The sequence below is a fragment of the Equus quagga genome, chromosome 12 (genome assembly GCF_021613505.1).
Source record: "Equus quagga isolate Etosha38 chromosome 12, UCLA_HA_Equagga_1.0, whole genome shotgun sequence".
Taxonomy (NCBI): domain Eukaryota; kingdom Metazoa; phylum Chordata; class Mammalia; order Perissodactyla; family Equidae; genus Equus; species Equus quagga.
The window spans coordinates 39,694,845-39,710,398 of NC_060278.1; the positions used below are offsets into that span (position 1 = coordinate 39,694,845).

General features: G+C 42.5%; 1 protein-coding gene across 1 annotated transcript in view; it reads left to right on the forward strand.

Moving 5' to 3' along the window:
* Positions 1-561: 561 nt before the first annotated feature.
* ACBD3 (acyl-CoA binding domain containing 3) overlaps positions 562-15,554 on the forward strand; it is a 39,036-nt gene continuing 24,043 nt past the window's right edge. Inside the window, exon 1 of the mRNA XM_046679100.1 lies at positions 562-904. Coding sequence (XP_046535056.1) covers positions 619-904 — 286 coding nt within the window. The 5' untranslated portion in view covers positions 562-618. The remainder of the gene's footprint in view (positions 905-15,554) is intronic.

The window sequence follows — 15,554 nt, forward strand, 5'->3', positions numbered from 1 at the left end:
TGTTTCGTACTTTTTTCTTAATGAGGGCCCCACAAACTGTACGAGCTTCATTCAGTTCCCGCAAAACGAGGATCTGCCCGTTGATCTCAGAGAAGCCACTGAATTTCTCTGCAGCCTCAGTTCCCTCTTAAGAAAAAAAAAAGGCATTTGCCCTGTATTTGCTGAGTTACTGTGAAAACCAAACAACTGTGATGGGCAATAGAGTCCTGCCAACTACACGACTCTACGAAAGGGAGGGTCTCCGACTGGGGGTGGGGGAACCTGTCCGGTCACCCTCCCTGCAGACCACCCGCGGGGCTCGCCCGACCCCGCCCCGCCGGACAGAGCGGAGCGGCGACGACTGCGGGGACGGCGGGGGCGCGGACCCGCCCACCCGAAAGAACTCGGGCTGGAGGGGAATGGAGTGGGGGTGGGGCAGGGCGCTGGGGACCCTGGGGGAGGGGGAGGCGGGGCGGGTGGTCCCGGAGGGGCGGGGCCCCCGGCTTCAGCAGCTCTCCAGGAGCCTTAGACCCTCCTCCGCGGCGGAAGTTCCGGTGTCGGGACGCGGAGGTCAGAGGTCAGCAGGAAGTCGATACGTGGCCGCCGCCAGTCCCCGCCGAGGAGGCGCAGCAGGGGGAGATGGCGGCGGTGCTGAACGCAGAGCGCCTGGAGGTCTCCGTCGACGGCCTCACGCTCAGCCCGGACCCGGAGGAGCGGCCCGGCGCGGAGGGCGCCCCGCTGCTGCCGCCGCCGCTGCCGCCGCCTTCGCCTCCCGGGGCGGGCCGGGGCCCGGGCGCCGCCGGGGAGCAGCCGGAGCTCGGGGAGGCGGCGGCCGGGGGCGCGGCGGAGGAGGCGCGGCGGCTGGAGCAGCGCTGGGGCTTCGGCCTGGAGGAGCTGTACGGCCTGGCGCTGCGCTTCTTCAAAGGTGAGCCGCGCCGCCCGCCCCGCCGCCTCGGGCCGGGGCCTCGGGGGGACCGGACCCGCCTCGCCCGCACCCACCCGTGTAGGGACGCGGCGACCGGAGCACAGCGCCGTCCATGGGGGCACCCGAAGTTGTCACTACCCGCTTGGCCTGGGTCACACCCCTGCAGGGCCTGGAGCCTCCGAGTCCCGCCTCCCCGAGGTGACCAGGGCGTTGTACCTGATTCAGCTTCTCTGTTTCCAGGAGCCGGGGTGGGAGAAGGAGCCCTCTCCCTCCCGGAGTGTCACGTTTTGGGATTGGGTTCCCCCCCCCCCCCCGTCATATTCCTTTTCCTGTTTCCTGTGTGTTGGCACATCAGACCCCAACGATTTTAACCGTCTTCCATCGTGGAAGAAATCTTTCCATCGCTTGCCTACAAACCCTTTCCGGTCATTCTGGGGAGCCATAAACTCGAATAGGACCTCATCCACCGGGCAGTATTGATTGGCAGAGACGAGGACATAAAGTCTTAAGCTAATACATTCCCTCTGACTTGTCAAACAGGAAGGAGAAGGGATGTCCACTATGTTCTAGCAACTTCTAGATGGTTATATTTTTACCCTATGAGCAACGTGCAAGACTGAATTCTCAGAGTAAGGCCTAAAAGAACCCTCTGTGCTTCTGGCAGAATTAATCGTAAAATGTCTCTTAGAGCAAGATTGTGGCGTGTGGGTTTTATATTGAGTGATTCATTTAGTCAGACGGTGGTGATACCGGTCACATGATCTTGTCAGTGGGAAAGACTGATAAGCCCGTTGGTTTGATTCTTAGAGCTATTTAGATCTCGTGGGGTGGTTGGGCAAGGAGAGAGACTTCGGAAAAGGAAAGTTTAAAAGTGGTTGCTAGGTTCCGTGTACATTCCAGAACAGCATATTTATGACACTTCTCCCAGAGGGAGTACCTTTTGGAGTACATATTTTACTAGCTGAAGTTGAGCAGTGCACTGTAGTGACACATGCAAAAGCTACTTGTTTTCTTTCAAAATAACTTTAATTATGCAAACTAATGAAAGTCTTGACTTTTAAAAATTTTCCAGAACATTGGATTATTCCACGTTCATTGCATTTTTTATGAAAAAGTTAACCCTTGAGATATTCATCATCATTGTACAGTGAGTTCAGCACTCTGTGCACTAGCTAGCTTGGGGAGTTGGTCATGGCTAATGGGTTTTGGATCAGTTGACCCTTAGGTCACTGGCTTGAATTTAGAGTTTCCTTGGTGACAATATAGGACGACTGATGTAAAAATCTGGTGGTTTCTGTACAAGTCATGCAACTACGTTGTACCTTAAGTTTTTATTCTGGGAACTTAATTTTCCAGTGTTCAATAAGATTAAAGTATATCATAGCAGAAGAACGTATTAGAATAGAAAAGAACCAACTTCTAATCCTAGCTTTTGCCACATGACTAACAAAAAAAAATGGGTAGTTTCATCTTCTGAGCCTGTCTTATTTGAAAATAGTAGTAATATCTTCTTTGAAAGAGTAAAACACTGTGTAATATTCAGTATACTTAGCATTGCTTTGGGAGTCAGAAAGCCCTGGATTCTGTTTACTGTGTAAACTCTTAGACAATTAACTTTTCTCTCCCAAATTCAGTTTCCATATAGACACATATGGAGCCGGATCAGGTGAAACTTGTCTCTTATTTAAGATTTAGTGGTCTAAATCTAACATTATTTTGACATGTTTGTTGAGTAGTAGGACTCTTAGGGGAACCTGTCATTTGGGGGGCTAGTTATCAGTCACCTTAGAGAAAAAAGCTACATTGATAGGCATGGTTCGCTCACTTTCTAAGTTCTGCTCTCAAAGCGCTATCCACATACTTAAAATGAGAAATAGCATGTAGCAATTAAAGGCTGCCTTTCTGCATGGATCGTTTCATAGTTAGCAATGAAGAGGCTGCCGGCATATGAGATGCCTAATTGGGCAGAACGAAAAAAGGAAGGGTCTAAAAGCAGTCAGAAGAATTACGGAAAGTGGGATGAGTCAAGTGTTGCTGCCTTTGTTTTTGTTTTTTTTTCCTGCTTTATCTCCCCACCCCCCAGTTGTATATCTTAGTTGCAGGTCCTTCTAGTTGTGGGATGTGGGACGCCGCTTCAACGTGGCCTGACGAGCGGTGCTATGTCCGCGCCCAGGATCCGAACCCTGGGCTGCCGCAGCGGAGCGCGCGAACTTAACCACTCGGCCATGGAGCCGGCCCCCGCTGCCTTTGTTTTAATGTGAGTTTTTTCAGGGTAATACTTGACATTTTTATCAGTCCTGCATGGACTTCTAATAGATCAGTGTTTTGTGGTTTTTGCACTAACTAGTATCTCACAAGAATTAGAAATAATACTACATTTTATCTTCTGCTGTAGAATAAATAAGAATCTTGAAAACGTGGATATCTTTTCCATTGAAAATAACTTGGATTGGCAGTCAGAAACCTTGTTTCTCATTGCGTCCCTGGGACGTGGTCATGGGCCAGTGACTGAACCCATTATGTCAACTACCTACCCTCTTAAATTTATGAAGGTAAAAGTAAAATAATCGATGAAGATGTGGGTAAATGTAAGTTAGCGTTTGACCATCTAAACCCAGACGTTGAATCCTTGTTATGGATCAAGTTTTATATCAGGTTACCACTGCAAGTGAGTAGTACATTCCCTTTTGCTAGTAAGGAACTTGGAGTCCAAAAGAGGAGTTAAAGACCCATGACAAATGCAGTACAATGTGGAGGATCCAGGGAGCAGATGCCGTTCCAGAGAGGCAGGAGTGCCAAGAACCATAAAGGGCAAGGCCCGTGTGTCTGGGAAATGGCAAATGGGGAGTGAGTAGTTTGATGGAGGGAGCTAGAAAGGTAAGTTGGTGTGAGATCAGTGGAAGGACTTGAATGCCATTGTAAACAGCCTTTTTGTCAGTAGACAGTGAGGGACCATTGAAGGTTTTTAAAGGGAGGGTCGAAGTTACCCGATTCTAGATTAGCAAGATTAAGCTGGTCTTCTTACCTCTTTGGGTAAGGACTAAACTGGTTGGCTTTATTGTGGCCTTTATACCTCTTGGATAGAGTTAACCTGGGGAATTGTATTTTGGTTTTTAGAGTTCTTGAGGGTGACTTTTTCCGTCTCCAATACCTGATTACCTCATTACATTAAGGTGGTGGATGGTTGCTTTCACTTAAAATTCCAGAGTAATAATCGCCACCAGTTATTGAACAGATGTTCACTAAATGTCAGGACTATTTTGAGAGCTGTACATTCACACTATTTTGTTTAATCCTCCACAAGCCCTCCAGAGAGGGTGCTATCCTGGTTTCTTGGTTGAAGGACTTGCCTAAGGCCGCTCAGTTATTATTAGTAAGAGGTAGGGTTGGTTCTCTGTCTGATTCCAAAGACAGTTCTTCCCACTACAGGAGATGAAAAGCAAATCAGAACCCTGCTGATAGCATTCTGAGGAAAATACTCAAAACTACCTACCGTGTTGCCTTATCACAATTTGGAACTTCTTTAATATATTTGCTTGAAAATATTAAGGGCTAATAGAAAGACTCATATTATTTTTCTACATTTGATTACTTTATTAAGAGTCTCTTCAGATATCTGGAAAAGTGAGAGAGAACCATCTACTCTGAGTTCCTGCATAACATTGCTGTCAGGTTTGAAATTTTGGATGTAATGGGGGAAAAGTTGCCTTCAAAGGAATTAATAAGTATGCCCATCAAAAATACGGATATGCTAAATCCCATTGCTACTGCTGCAATATTAGACCTTTTGGGAGGCCTGTGTTTAGCTAATGATTTTTTTTTACTCTTGTAAATTGAAAATGGACATATTAATTCATTAAGTATTGAAAAATGGTGATAATCTAATTGTCTTTCCTTCACTGGAACAGTTGTCTTCTTATACTATTTGGTTTGGGGTACAAGTTCACATAGGGAAAAAAAGATCAATGTGTCTTGCCCTTTATGTATTAGTTTTCAAAATAATGAATTGTTTCCCTAGCAGCCTCAAAAGGTGATAATTTTTTTAAATGTCATTATGTACTCATATTTTTAAACATACTTGATTAAAATTTTTTTTTTTTTTTTTAGCTATTACTATTATTGATGTACCATCTCATCACATTGGCTCCTAACTTTCTTTGACATGACTTCCATAGCTTCCTTGCTGCCTGGTGTGATGAGATATTCCAGGTTCACCTTATACAGTTTCTGCCTCGGCCAGAATCATCATTTCTCTGAGACATGGTTCCTTTTGGTGGGAAATGGCATTTGAAGAGCCATAATCTAGGTGGTAGAAGTAGGTGCTCATTGCTGCTGGATTGGTCATTATTTCTAGGTCTTTGCAGTAGACAGATCTAGGGTGTGTACGTGTGAGGGGGTTATTTTTGAGGGAGTGATATGTAAAAGGAAGCTGTGGTTGAATTTGGGGGAACTTAAATCTTGGACTCAGTTTCTTTATGGAATTGTTAATCATTTCCACTAGTGTTGATGTTGATTACACTCAATTATATTACTGATAACAGAGACGTATGTATGGACATGCTGAAATGGTTCCATCTCCTTTTGTTTTGTTTCTTTTTTTTGAGGAAGATTAGCCCTGAGCTAACTGCTGCCAATCTTCCTCTTTTTGCTGAGGAAGCCTGGCCCTGAGCTAGCATCCGTGCCCATCTTCCTCTACTTTATATATGGGACACCTCCCACAGCATGGTGTGCCAAGCGGTGCCATGTCTGCACCCGGGATCCGAACCGGCAAACCCTGGGCCACCTCTCGGGCCGCCGAGAATCAGAACGTGAGAACTTAACCGCTGCGCCACCGGGCCAGCCCCCTCCTTTTGTTCTCTTTAAACATATGCATCTGCAAGAACTTTTATAAATAGCCCTATTAATGTTTTAAAATACTGTACAGCTGTAATTTATTCTTTGGTAACATACATAATTAGTGTGTGCCTTGTGGACTTAAGTGGTCTAGCCTCAGATAATTTCAAGTTTAATTGTTACTATTAAACATCTGTTACATTTTGAGTTTATTTTTCCTTTATTGTCTTTACCTTTAGACATAAGTGTCTAATAATATAGAAGGACGGGGGGCCCGCCCCGTGGCGCAGCAGTTAAGTTTGTATGTTCCGCTTCTCGGCGGCCCGGGTTTCACCAATTCGGATCCCAGGTGCAGACAAGGCACCACTTGGCATGCCATCCTGTGGTAGCCATCCCACATATAAAACAGGAAAATGGGCACCGATGTTAGCTCAGGGCCAGTCTTCCTCAGCAAAAAGAGGAGGATTGGCAGCAGTTAGCTCAGAGCTAATCTTCCTCACAAAAAAAATAAGTAATATAGGAGGACATATAGACCTAAGAGACCGTTGTAAGAAAGAAAATTATAGCCACTAAGAATAGGAATACCTCTCAAACATTTGATTTTTTTATTTCCTGGTTCATAGTTTTGAGCTGAACTAAAATTTTCCTTTGAAGATTGGATTCAAGGATATGTATATATATTATAAATATATGTATACACATATGTAAATAATGTGTGATGTGTATATGTATATATCTATATGTATATGTTTTAATGTAAGTGAAGTTGGGTACCTGAGGGTTTCTGTAAGTATTCAGTAAGATTACCTTTTGGCCTTGTTCCCAACACACATGAAAAAAAAGTTAACCTTGTCAATTTGCTATTTTCTTGTTTAACCTGAGGGGTGACTAAAGGGTCACAAGGATTTATGAGCTTGTTTTAGAGAAGAAAGAGAATGCCTTCAAGGAAGTTATGCTCACCAGATAACCAGCCCCCAGCTGCCTAGATGCTCAGAAGTCAAATTGCCCAAGGGCTTCTCTGGATTACCCCTTGTTTCTCTGAAACTCCTTCTGCGAGCCCCTTAGCTCTACAAGACCAGCTGCTGTGACCCCTGACACCCCCCCCCCCCCCCCCCCCCCCCCCCCCACCGTTTTCTTCTCTTGTTAAGGCTATTTGAGAGAACCTGTCCTCATTTGGGCCAGTGATAGACTTGCTGCCCATCAGGCACATGAAACTTGAGATAAAGAGGTTCAGTATCAATTTTGGCTTGCCAGCCAGGAGTCTTGTGCCCGTGGCTGGATGGGCCTGGTGGGGGTTCCAGCAGTTGGCAGTCTCCAGCAGCTGCCCAGGGGTCTTTGCCTAGGGGACTCCCTCTGCCGCTCCCTGCTTCCCACCAGTGTCAGCCCTCCAGGTGCAGTGCTCACTTGGAGTGGAGGAGTGCGTTGGACCTCCCACTAATTTCTGTTTTGCATTTGCCGGGAGTTGGGTTTTGTCCTTGCGTGGATGCGTTTGTCTTGCATGTGAGTATTTTCCCTTTTGCACTTGCTGAGTGAGTCGCCATGACATGCGCAGTCATGAATTCTCTGTGTCTCCATTTGCACTTTGTGTGATTGGAAAGGAGGGCCCCTTGTTTGAGATCTAGGGGATTGTTGGACTTCACCTTTCGTTTTTGTCCTGCAGGGAGTCAGATTCTGTCTTTGGATGCATTTGTCTTGTGTGTGAGTCAGCTGTGGGGAACACTAATTTGATCCCCACCTGTAGCCCCCTGGGCTACATTCTCCAGAATTGGGCAACTTTTAGCTATAAGCCCATGAAAAGGGGAAAAAATGATATTCTTTTTTCTTTTTTTAATATCTTGTTTTTTTAAGTTTTTATTTTATTGAAGTCATAATAGTTTATAACATTGTGAAATTTCACTTGTACATTATTATTTGTCAGTCACCATATATATGTGCCCCTTCACCCCTTATACCCACCCTACAACCCCCTTCCCCTCTGGTAAGCACTAATCTGTTCTCTTTGTCCATGTGTTTGTTTAGGGGAAAAAGATGATATTCTTTTGTAACACCACATGGCCACAGTATTCTTTAGACTCTGTATAGAAAATGGCCAGACAGTGGATCCTTAAATTGGAAGAACTGCTAAATTGGAAAAGTTTTTAGAGAGCTCTATCATAATTGTTTTATTGATACATATGAAATGACCAACTATAGGTTTCTTCACCCTTGTCTTCTTATTACAGAGAAACCAAAACATATTTGGGTCTATTAGTAAACATGTCTTGTGTTTTATTAAAAAGATTGTACTATGAAGTAGCATGTTTCTAGAAATTATAAAAAGTACTTATCAATTTGCCAAGCCACAGAATGCTTATATAAAAGTTTGTAACTGCTTACTTCTTAGTTTTCACCAGAAATTAAGGTTTCTAAGGGTTAAGAATTCTAATTAATATATGTGATTGAAGCCGCTAAAATTAATAGGAGAAACATCTTTGTATTCAAGGAAAGTGAGGTGTATGTTTTCAGTAAAGAAGGTATAAGAAATAAAGATATTTTTGTTTGTTAAAGTTAAGAAGGTTTTTGGGAGAAAGAGTGAGCAAAGGATTTTGTACATGGTCCAATTGGCTAAGATTAAAATGAATTCAATTAAGTGAATTAATTTTAATATCAAAAGTAAGCTGGTGCAAAATCAGAATTTGTTTCTCTCTCTCTCTCTCTTTTTCTCTATCTCTCTCGTTTTTTTGGTGAGGAAGATTGGCCCTGAGCTAACATCTCTCACCAGTCTTTCTCTATTTTGTATATGGGATACCACCACAGTATGGCTTGATGAGTGGTGTGTAGGTCTGCTTCTGGCATCCAAACCCGTGAACCCCGGGCTGCTGAAGTGGTGTGCAGGAACTTAACCACTAAGGCACCAGGCTGGCCCTTCCCCCCCCCCCTTAAAAGGATAGTTTTCATAAACTTTGTCTGCTCTTGATAAAGAGATTATGAAAGATTTTTGTGATTATAATTTTTATGACTTTTTGTTTGAAATGTTGCTGGTTTTTTTAAATGTCTTGTTTTTCCAGATTTAAGGAAACCTTTTTCTCTTTTCTCTTAAGCTAACTATGACTTATAGCAATTTGGTAAATTATACCTTTGGAAGCAGAATTTATATCTTTTTCTCCCCACCTGGTCCCCCTAGAATTTTGAAACTCATAGTGAATAATAATTATTTTACATGGCAATATAGTTATTTGCATAAGTTCAGTAAGACTCTATTTGCCTTGTAACAGGACACAGTTGGAAACATTGGTTATATTACCAAAGCTGTGACTGGAATGTCGTATTTGAGAGAAACATGCATAGGCTCAGATATGACCAAACAGCTTTTGAGGAGCAAAGGTTGACTTTATGGAGTAAAGCCACTTGAAAACATTGGCCTGGTACCTTGCCTGCAGGGTTCCGAGCAATCTTATCAGGTGAGTAAAGAAGGTCCCTTCCCTGGCAGGAGCAAAGAACTTCTGGATATTTTGGGGAGCCTCAAGAGAAGAGAGGAATTCACCCAAATCTATAGGTATTGCAGGCAGAGTCCTATGACAAGCCCTTGACTTGGCCTGACCTGGCCTTGAGAGGCCTTGAACTTTAAAGTTCAATCTGAGATTCCTTATAAAATGTTCCAGCAAAGCAGATTTAAAAGAGGTTATATGATCAATCGCTATTCTTGCTGTACTTATGTAAATAATTGGGTCAAACCAACCAATTAGTCTTAATTTGGCTATCCTTGGTAAAAATGAGGGTGATGCATTTTTTTTTTTTTTTTTTTAGCATTTAAAAAGTTACTTATTGAGGTCACATTGGTTTATAACATTGTGTAATTTCAGGTCTATGTTCTTATATGTCAGTTTCTGTGTATACTGCATTGTTCACTACCAATAATCTGGTTTTTATCCATAGCTATATGTATGTGCCTCTTTATTCCTTTCACCCTGCCCCGCTCTGGTAACCACTAATCTCGTCTCTTTATCTATGTGTTTATCTTCCACATACGAGTGAAATCATACAGAGTTTGTCTTTGTCTGGCTTATTTCGCTTAACGTAATACTCCTAATGAGAGTGATTTTATTTTATTTTATTTTATTTTTGGAAAACTGGCTAATATGCTTCCTTGTTGACTTTGACCCCTAAGCCTGGAAGAACAATTGGATTATTAAAATTTTTCAGATGTTGGCATAGGCAAGTAATCTTTCTAGAGGTGAGATATGTCATCCCAAGCCTTATTCAGTGCATGACCATGAGGACACCTTGATAATTTCTGTTCATGATGTCTGGATTGGTTTTCAGGAATGTTCTCTTGGATTCCCCAAGGGATTAGACCTATTTTTCAGGGACTATTAAAATTTGGATTGTCCATACCTGTTATCTTTCTGGCCTGATATTCCATGATAAAGTGTGCTTTTAGATATTGTACTAAAACTGTTGAATGAGGTGCAGAAATTCTAATGCAAAATATAACCTGGTACCCAAGAATATTTTCAGTCTCATGTTGAAAAATTTCATTCCGCAGTTTCCCCATCTTTGCCCCCTTTCAGAAGGAAGTAGCTGGAACTGATTGATGCCCCACCTCCTACAAGAATGAGGAAGGGATAAAAGACATTGGGGATTGAGGCCGGGTACTTGAGGGTTACTGTAAATATTCAATAATATTACCTTTCAACTTTGTTGTCCGTGGACATAGTTGGAAAGAAGTTAGTCTTGTCAATTTGCTGTTTTCTTGTTTAACCTGAGGGGTGACTCAAGGGTCACAAGGATTTATGAGCTTGTTTTACAGAAGAAAGAGAATGCCTTCAAGGAAGTTAAGATCACCAGATAACCAGCCCCTAGTTGCCACTGGTGCCCAGAAGTCAGCTTGCCCAGGGGCTTATCTGGAGTGAAAGAAACACCATTCCCCTTGTTTCTTGGAAACTCCTCCTGCCAAGCCCCTTAGCTCTGTAAAGACCCCCTGCTTTCTTCTTTTGTAAGGTGGATTTGAGAGAACCCATCCTCCCACCTTCACATTTTGGTCAATTTGAATTTTCTCCAAGCACCGATGTCTCAGTAATTGGCTTGCTGTGCATCAGGGACGAACTTGAGATTAAGAGTTTCGGTATCATAAGTGCTTTGCCTGAGGCCTCCCTTTTATTTACCACATGCAGAGAAAAGTACACAAATCCTCAGTGTATAGCTCGATGAATTTTCACATAGTGAACACCCTGGCAACCAACACCCAGGAGGAGATAATGTGTACTTTTATCAGTTAACTAAAATGAGAGCTACCTTGGCTCAGTATTTAGGGAGTTGAGCTCTGGAGTCAACACTGCCTGGAGTACTTTTTCCTAGTTCTGCCACTCAGTTATTTAAAGTCTATGCCTTCCTTTTACTCAAAGGGTTGCTGTAAGAATTATAAGGAATTATGTATATAAACTCCTTGCAGAATACCTGGCGGTTGGTGTTCTGTGGCTGCTTATGTTGTTGAGGAGGAGAAGTTTCCAAGAATATATCATGGGATATGTTGAATTAATGGGGGGAGAATGTCAACTTTTATTGAGCACTTAATACATGCCAGGCAGTTTCCGTAATGTTTTATATTTCTTGCCTCAGAAACACTGCAATGTATTATACTGCCTAATAAGTAGTATAAGAACTATCATTTGGATTTTTTCTCAGTCCAACATGGGAGAGATATAGTTTTAATTTTAATGTTTCTAAAAGATGGATTTTATTCAAAGTATATTCTCTGTGAGGCAACAGTGTGATAGGGCCATGAAAGACAACAGATTTGATATTAGGCTGCTTTGGTGGAAATATGGTATCTAGGATGAAGGTAGGGAGAGATGGCCCTGCCCTCTTCTGCACAGATCGGACAACACTGGATAGATAGTGGTTTTAGTTTGAGGCATCATCCTTTAGGGTTAAAGACAAAGTGGAGCTCATTCAGAAGAGAGCAATTTGCATAACATGGGGAGTCACATCCCTGCCCTCATCACCATAGTAGGTGCCCCTTGGTCGGCGTCTGCTCTGTCCAGTCCCTGTACCGAGACTTTGGAACACACTATTTCCAACCCTCACGAGAGCCCTAAGGAGAAGTTAGCTCCATTTTCTTGAGAACAGAACTGATGCTCAGAAAATATATAACATTGCCCATGTTACGTATTTAGTAAATAGCAGAGCTGGGGTTTGAAAGTAGGTCTTTGGGAGGTATGAGTGAGTAAGCCGGGGATGTTTAGCCTAGAGAATAGAGAACTCAGGGCAAACATGATGGGTATTTTGAGTTTTTTTGAGGTCTGATCTGTTAGATATGTTTTAATTAAAGCTGAGGACTAGAAATAGACTCTCTGGACAGAAATGAGAGAGATCAACTCAATAAAGAACTAAAAATCAGTTATCCAGAGATGGAATAGACTGCTTTGGGACAGTGTGTTCCCATCACCAAGAAGTATTCATGCATAGGTTAGAATTGCTAGGTGTGGGGCCGGCCTGGTGGCACAGTGGTTAAGTGCACACGTTCCTCTTCGGCGGCCCGGGGTTCGCCGGTTCAGATCCCAGGTGCGGACATGGCACCGCTTGGCAAGCCGTGCTGTGGTAGGTGTCCCACATATAAAGTAGAGGAAGATGGGCATGGATGTTATCTCAGGGCCAGTCTTCCTCAGCAAAAAGAGGAGGATTGGTAGCAGATGTTACCTCAGGGCTAATCTTCCTCAAAAAAAAAAAAGTTAGAATTGCTACGTGGATATGCTTTGATTCCTTTATCATAATCTTTTGTGTGTCTGCTACAGGTTTTTCCTCTGTGGTTACCATGAGGCTTCTGTAAAATATTTTATAGTTTTACTAGTTTAAGGTGATAACTTCCATAGCATACAGAAACTATTCTTTTACTTCCTCCCTCACATTTTGGGTTCTTGATGTTGCCATTTACATCTTTCTTATTTGTGTATCCAATAACAAATTATTGTAGGCCAAGTGGATATGTAGAGGGGATTTGAGCTTTGGTTGTACATTTCAGTCACCTGTCTTTAATATCCTTTCCAACCCATAGATCTTATGGCTTTCATTTCATCAACTAAAGGCTGGAAGACATCGAAATAATTTGTTCCATCCCTCTAACTTTATTTCCAGAGAGAAGAGAAATATATGATTTCTCTGCAAGTTTGTTCTAGCAATTGAGATGTGAGACTAATTACCTTTTGTGTAACTAATTTAAGGTGGAAGGGACTTAATCTTTCAGAGCTTTGGGCTTGGTAACTGTGATTATAAAGATGTTATCAATTATTTATGCTGTCTTATTAGAACTGTAAAGTTAAATACTTATGAATTTAATAACATAATCTAGAAGCCATTTCTCTTTTTAGTTGCTTAGGAAAATGTGCTTTGTGTATACTAGTTTCTTATTTCCTGTTAGTTTTCTATTAGTTTCCCTATTTCTCCTGTAACAAATTTAATGGCTTAAAACAACACAGACTGTCTTATAGTTCTGGAGGTCAGAAGTTCAAAATAGGTCTCACTGGGCTAAAGTCACGGTGTCAGCAGAGCTGCCTTCCTTCTGGAGGCTCTAGGGAAGAACCTGTTGCCTTGCCTTTTCCAGCTTCTAGAGGCCACCTGCGTGCTTTAGCTCGTGTCTATTTTTTCCCATCTCCAAGCCCCTCTCCTCCGAGGCAGCCACTTTCCACTATTTTAACTATTTCTTCTGGCATTTATCTCCATTTTCCTGCTGCTGCTTTAACTTTTTTTTTTTTGAGGACAATTAGCCCTGAGCTAACATCTGCGGCCAATCCTCTTTTTGCTGAGGAAGATTGGCCCTGAGCTGACATCTGTGCCCATCTTTTCTACTTTATATGTGAGATTCCTGCCATAGCATGGCTTGACAAGCGGTGTGTAGGTCCACACCTAGGACCCGAACCGGGGAACCCTGGGCCACTGAAGCAGAACGTGCAAACTTTAACTACCGTGCCACCAGGCCAGCCCCTGCTTTAACTTTTAAAGAAAAATTCTAACTTACATACATGTTTTTTTCTTCCTCCTTCCCTCTTCCTAAACTCCTAATTTTATGATACCACGTTTCGTGATTAAATCCCTGGTGGTGGTTTAGATTTGTTTTCGTAACCGAGAGAGATCGCGTACTTTGATTATATTTTGGTTCTTCTGCAAGCTCTTTGAAGGAGATGATTACTATTTGTTTTATTTGTCCTCAGGTAAACTTTTTTTTAAAGACATCTCTCCTCAATGTCCTTAAGTTCTTGATCCAGTGTTCTTTTTCTGTCTTCTGAGTCTCCTGCCCAGCTGTCCTCCTGGAATCACCTTCATCTCTCTATGGTGTTGAATCCCTTTTACTTCCTTTGTTGTTGTTGTTTGTTCTCTTACTTTGGAAATGCACCCCCCCCCCCCGTAGCTTCTTGAGAAAAGAGTGCATGGGAAGTAAAAGTTTTGAGATCTTGCCTTTCCAAAAATGTGTCTATTTTTACCGTTACATGTGATTGGGCATAAAAATCTATATTGCAAATAACTCTCCCCCCAGAATTTCAAGGTAGTGTTCCATTGTTTTCTTGCTTTCATTAATCATCCTCTTAAGTCTGTAGTTCTTTCTTTCTTGATCCTGTATATGACCTGTTTTTCTAGAAGTTTTTGTAGTTTTCTCTTTATCTCCAGTGTTCAGAAATTTCTCAGTTGTCTTTTTGTGTGTGTGTGGCTTGAGGAAGATTAGCCTGGAGCTAACATCTGTACCAGTCCTCATCTGTTATTTGTATATGGGACACCACCACAGCCTGGCTGGTGAGTGGAGTAGGTCCACGCTCAGGATCTGAACCTCTGACCTCGGGCTGCTGAAGTGGAGCATGGAACTTTAACCACTCTGCCACAGGGCCAGGCCCTCAGTTGTTGCCTTTTTGTTTGTTTGTTTATTATTTCAGTGCTTGTGCTGAACATTTCATAGTCCTTTCAGTCTGTAAGCCTGTAATCTTTGTTTTTGGGAAATTTTCTTATATTATTTCTTTGATTTCCTCTCTTTTTGTTTTCACTCTGGTACTGTTAATATTCAGATATTGGATCTTCTGGACTGAACTTCTAATTCTCTTATCTTTTCCATCTTTGTCTTTTTGCTCTGTTTTCTACGAGATAGTCTCAAGTCTATTTTCCAGCCTATGAAAGATTATTTTGGTAATTCTGTTTTTGCGTTTTTAGTTTTCGAGAGTTTTTATTCTCTGAGTGGTCTTTCTTTCTAGTACTTTACTTTGCTTCATGGACACATTAGCTTGCATCTCTGAGGTTATTAAATAAAAATTTTTATTTTTAAAAAATTTTTTGGACTTTATTCCCATGTTGGCGGCTTTTTCAAATGTCTGGTGATCCTTGGGTGTTCATTCATGTTAAAGGATAGGCACTGAACAGCTTATTGTAACCTTGAGTAGAGCCTTTCTTGTAGGTTGCTCAGGCAGAGGTTTCAGAGGGGAACTCTCAGGTGTCAGCATCTTTCAGATATTTTTAGGTCTTTTCTTTGGGGCCAGTTTTTCACGAAAAATACTCCTGACTTCTGCCTGGAATGTATGAACCTAGTTGCCAGCATTCAGGAGCTAGGCAGGAGAAGGGAGGTGTGTGGGCGTAGTTTACCATTTACTAGGAACACTTTCATTTTCATTTCTCTGTTTTCAGTTCTGCAGTTCACGCCTAGCCTGGTGTCGTCCCATCCAGAGCCCCTGTGGTTGGTGTTCTCTAGTAAACATCTCCAGACCTCTGCTGAAGCTGGGGCACATCTGCTGCTTGGGGTTGCCAAACACAATGGGAAGGGAGGGTTACCTGCTTCTCAGATAGATTGGAAACCAAAGCTCCT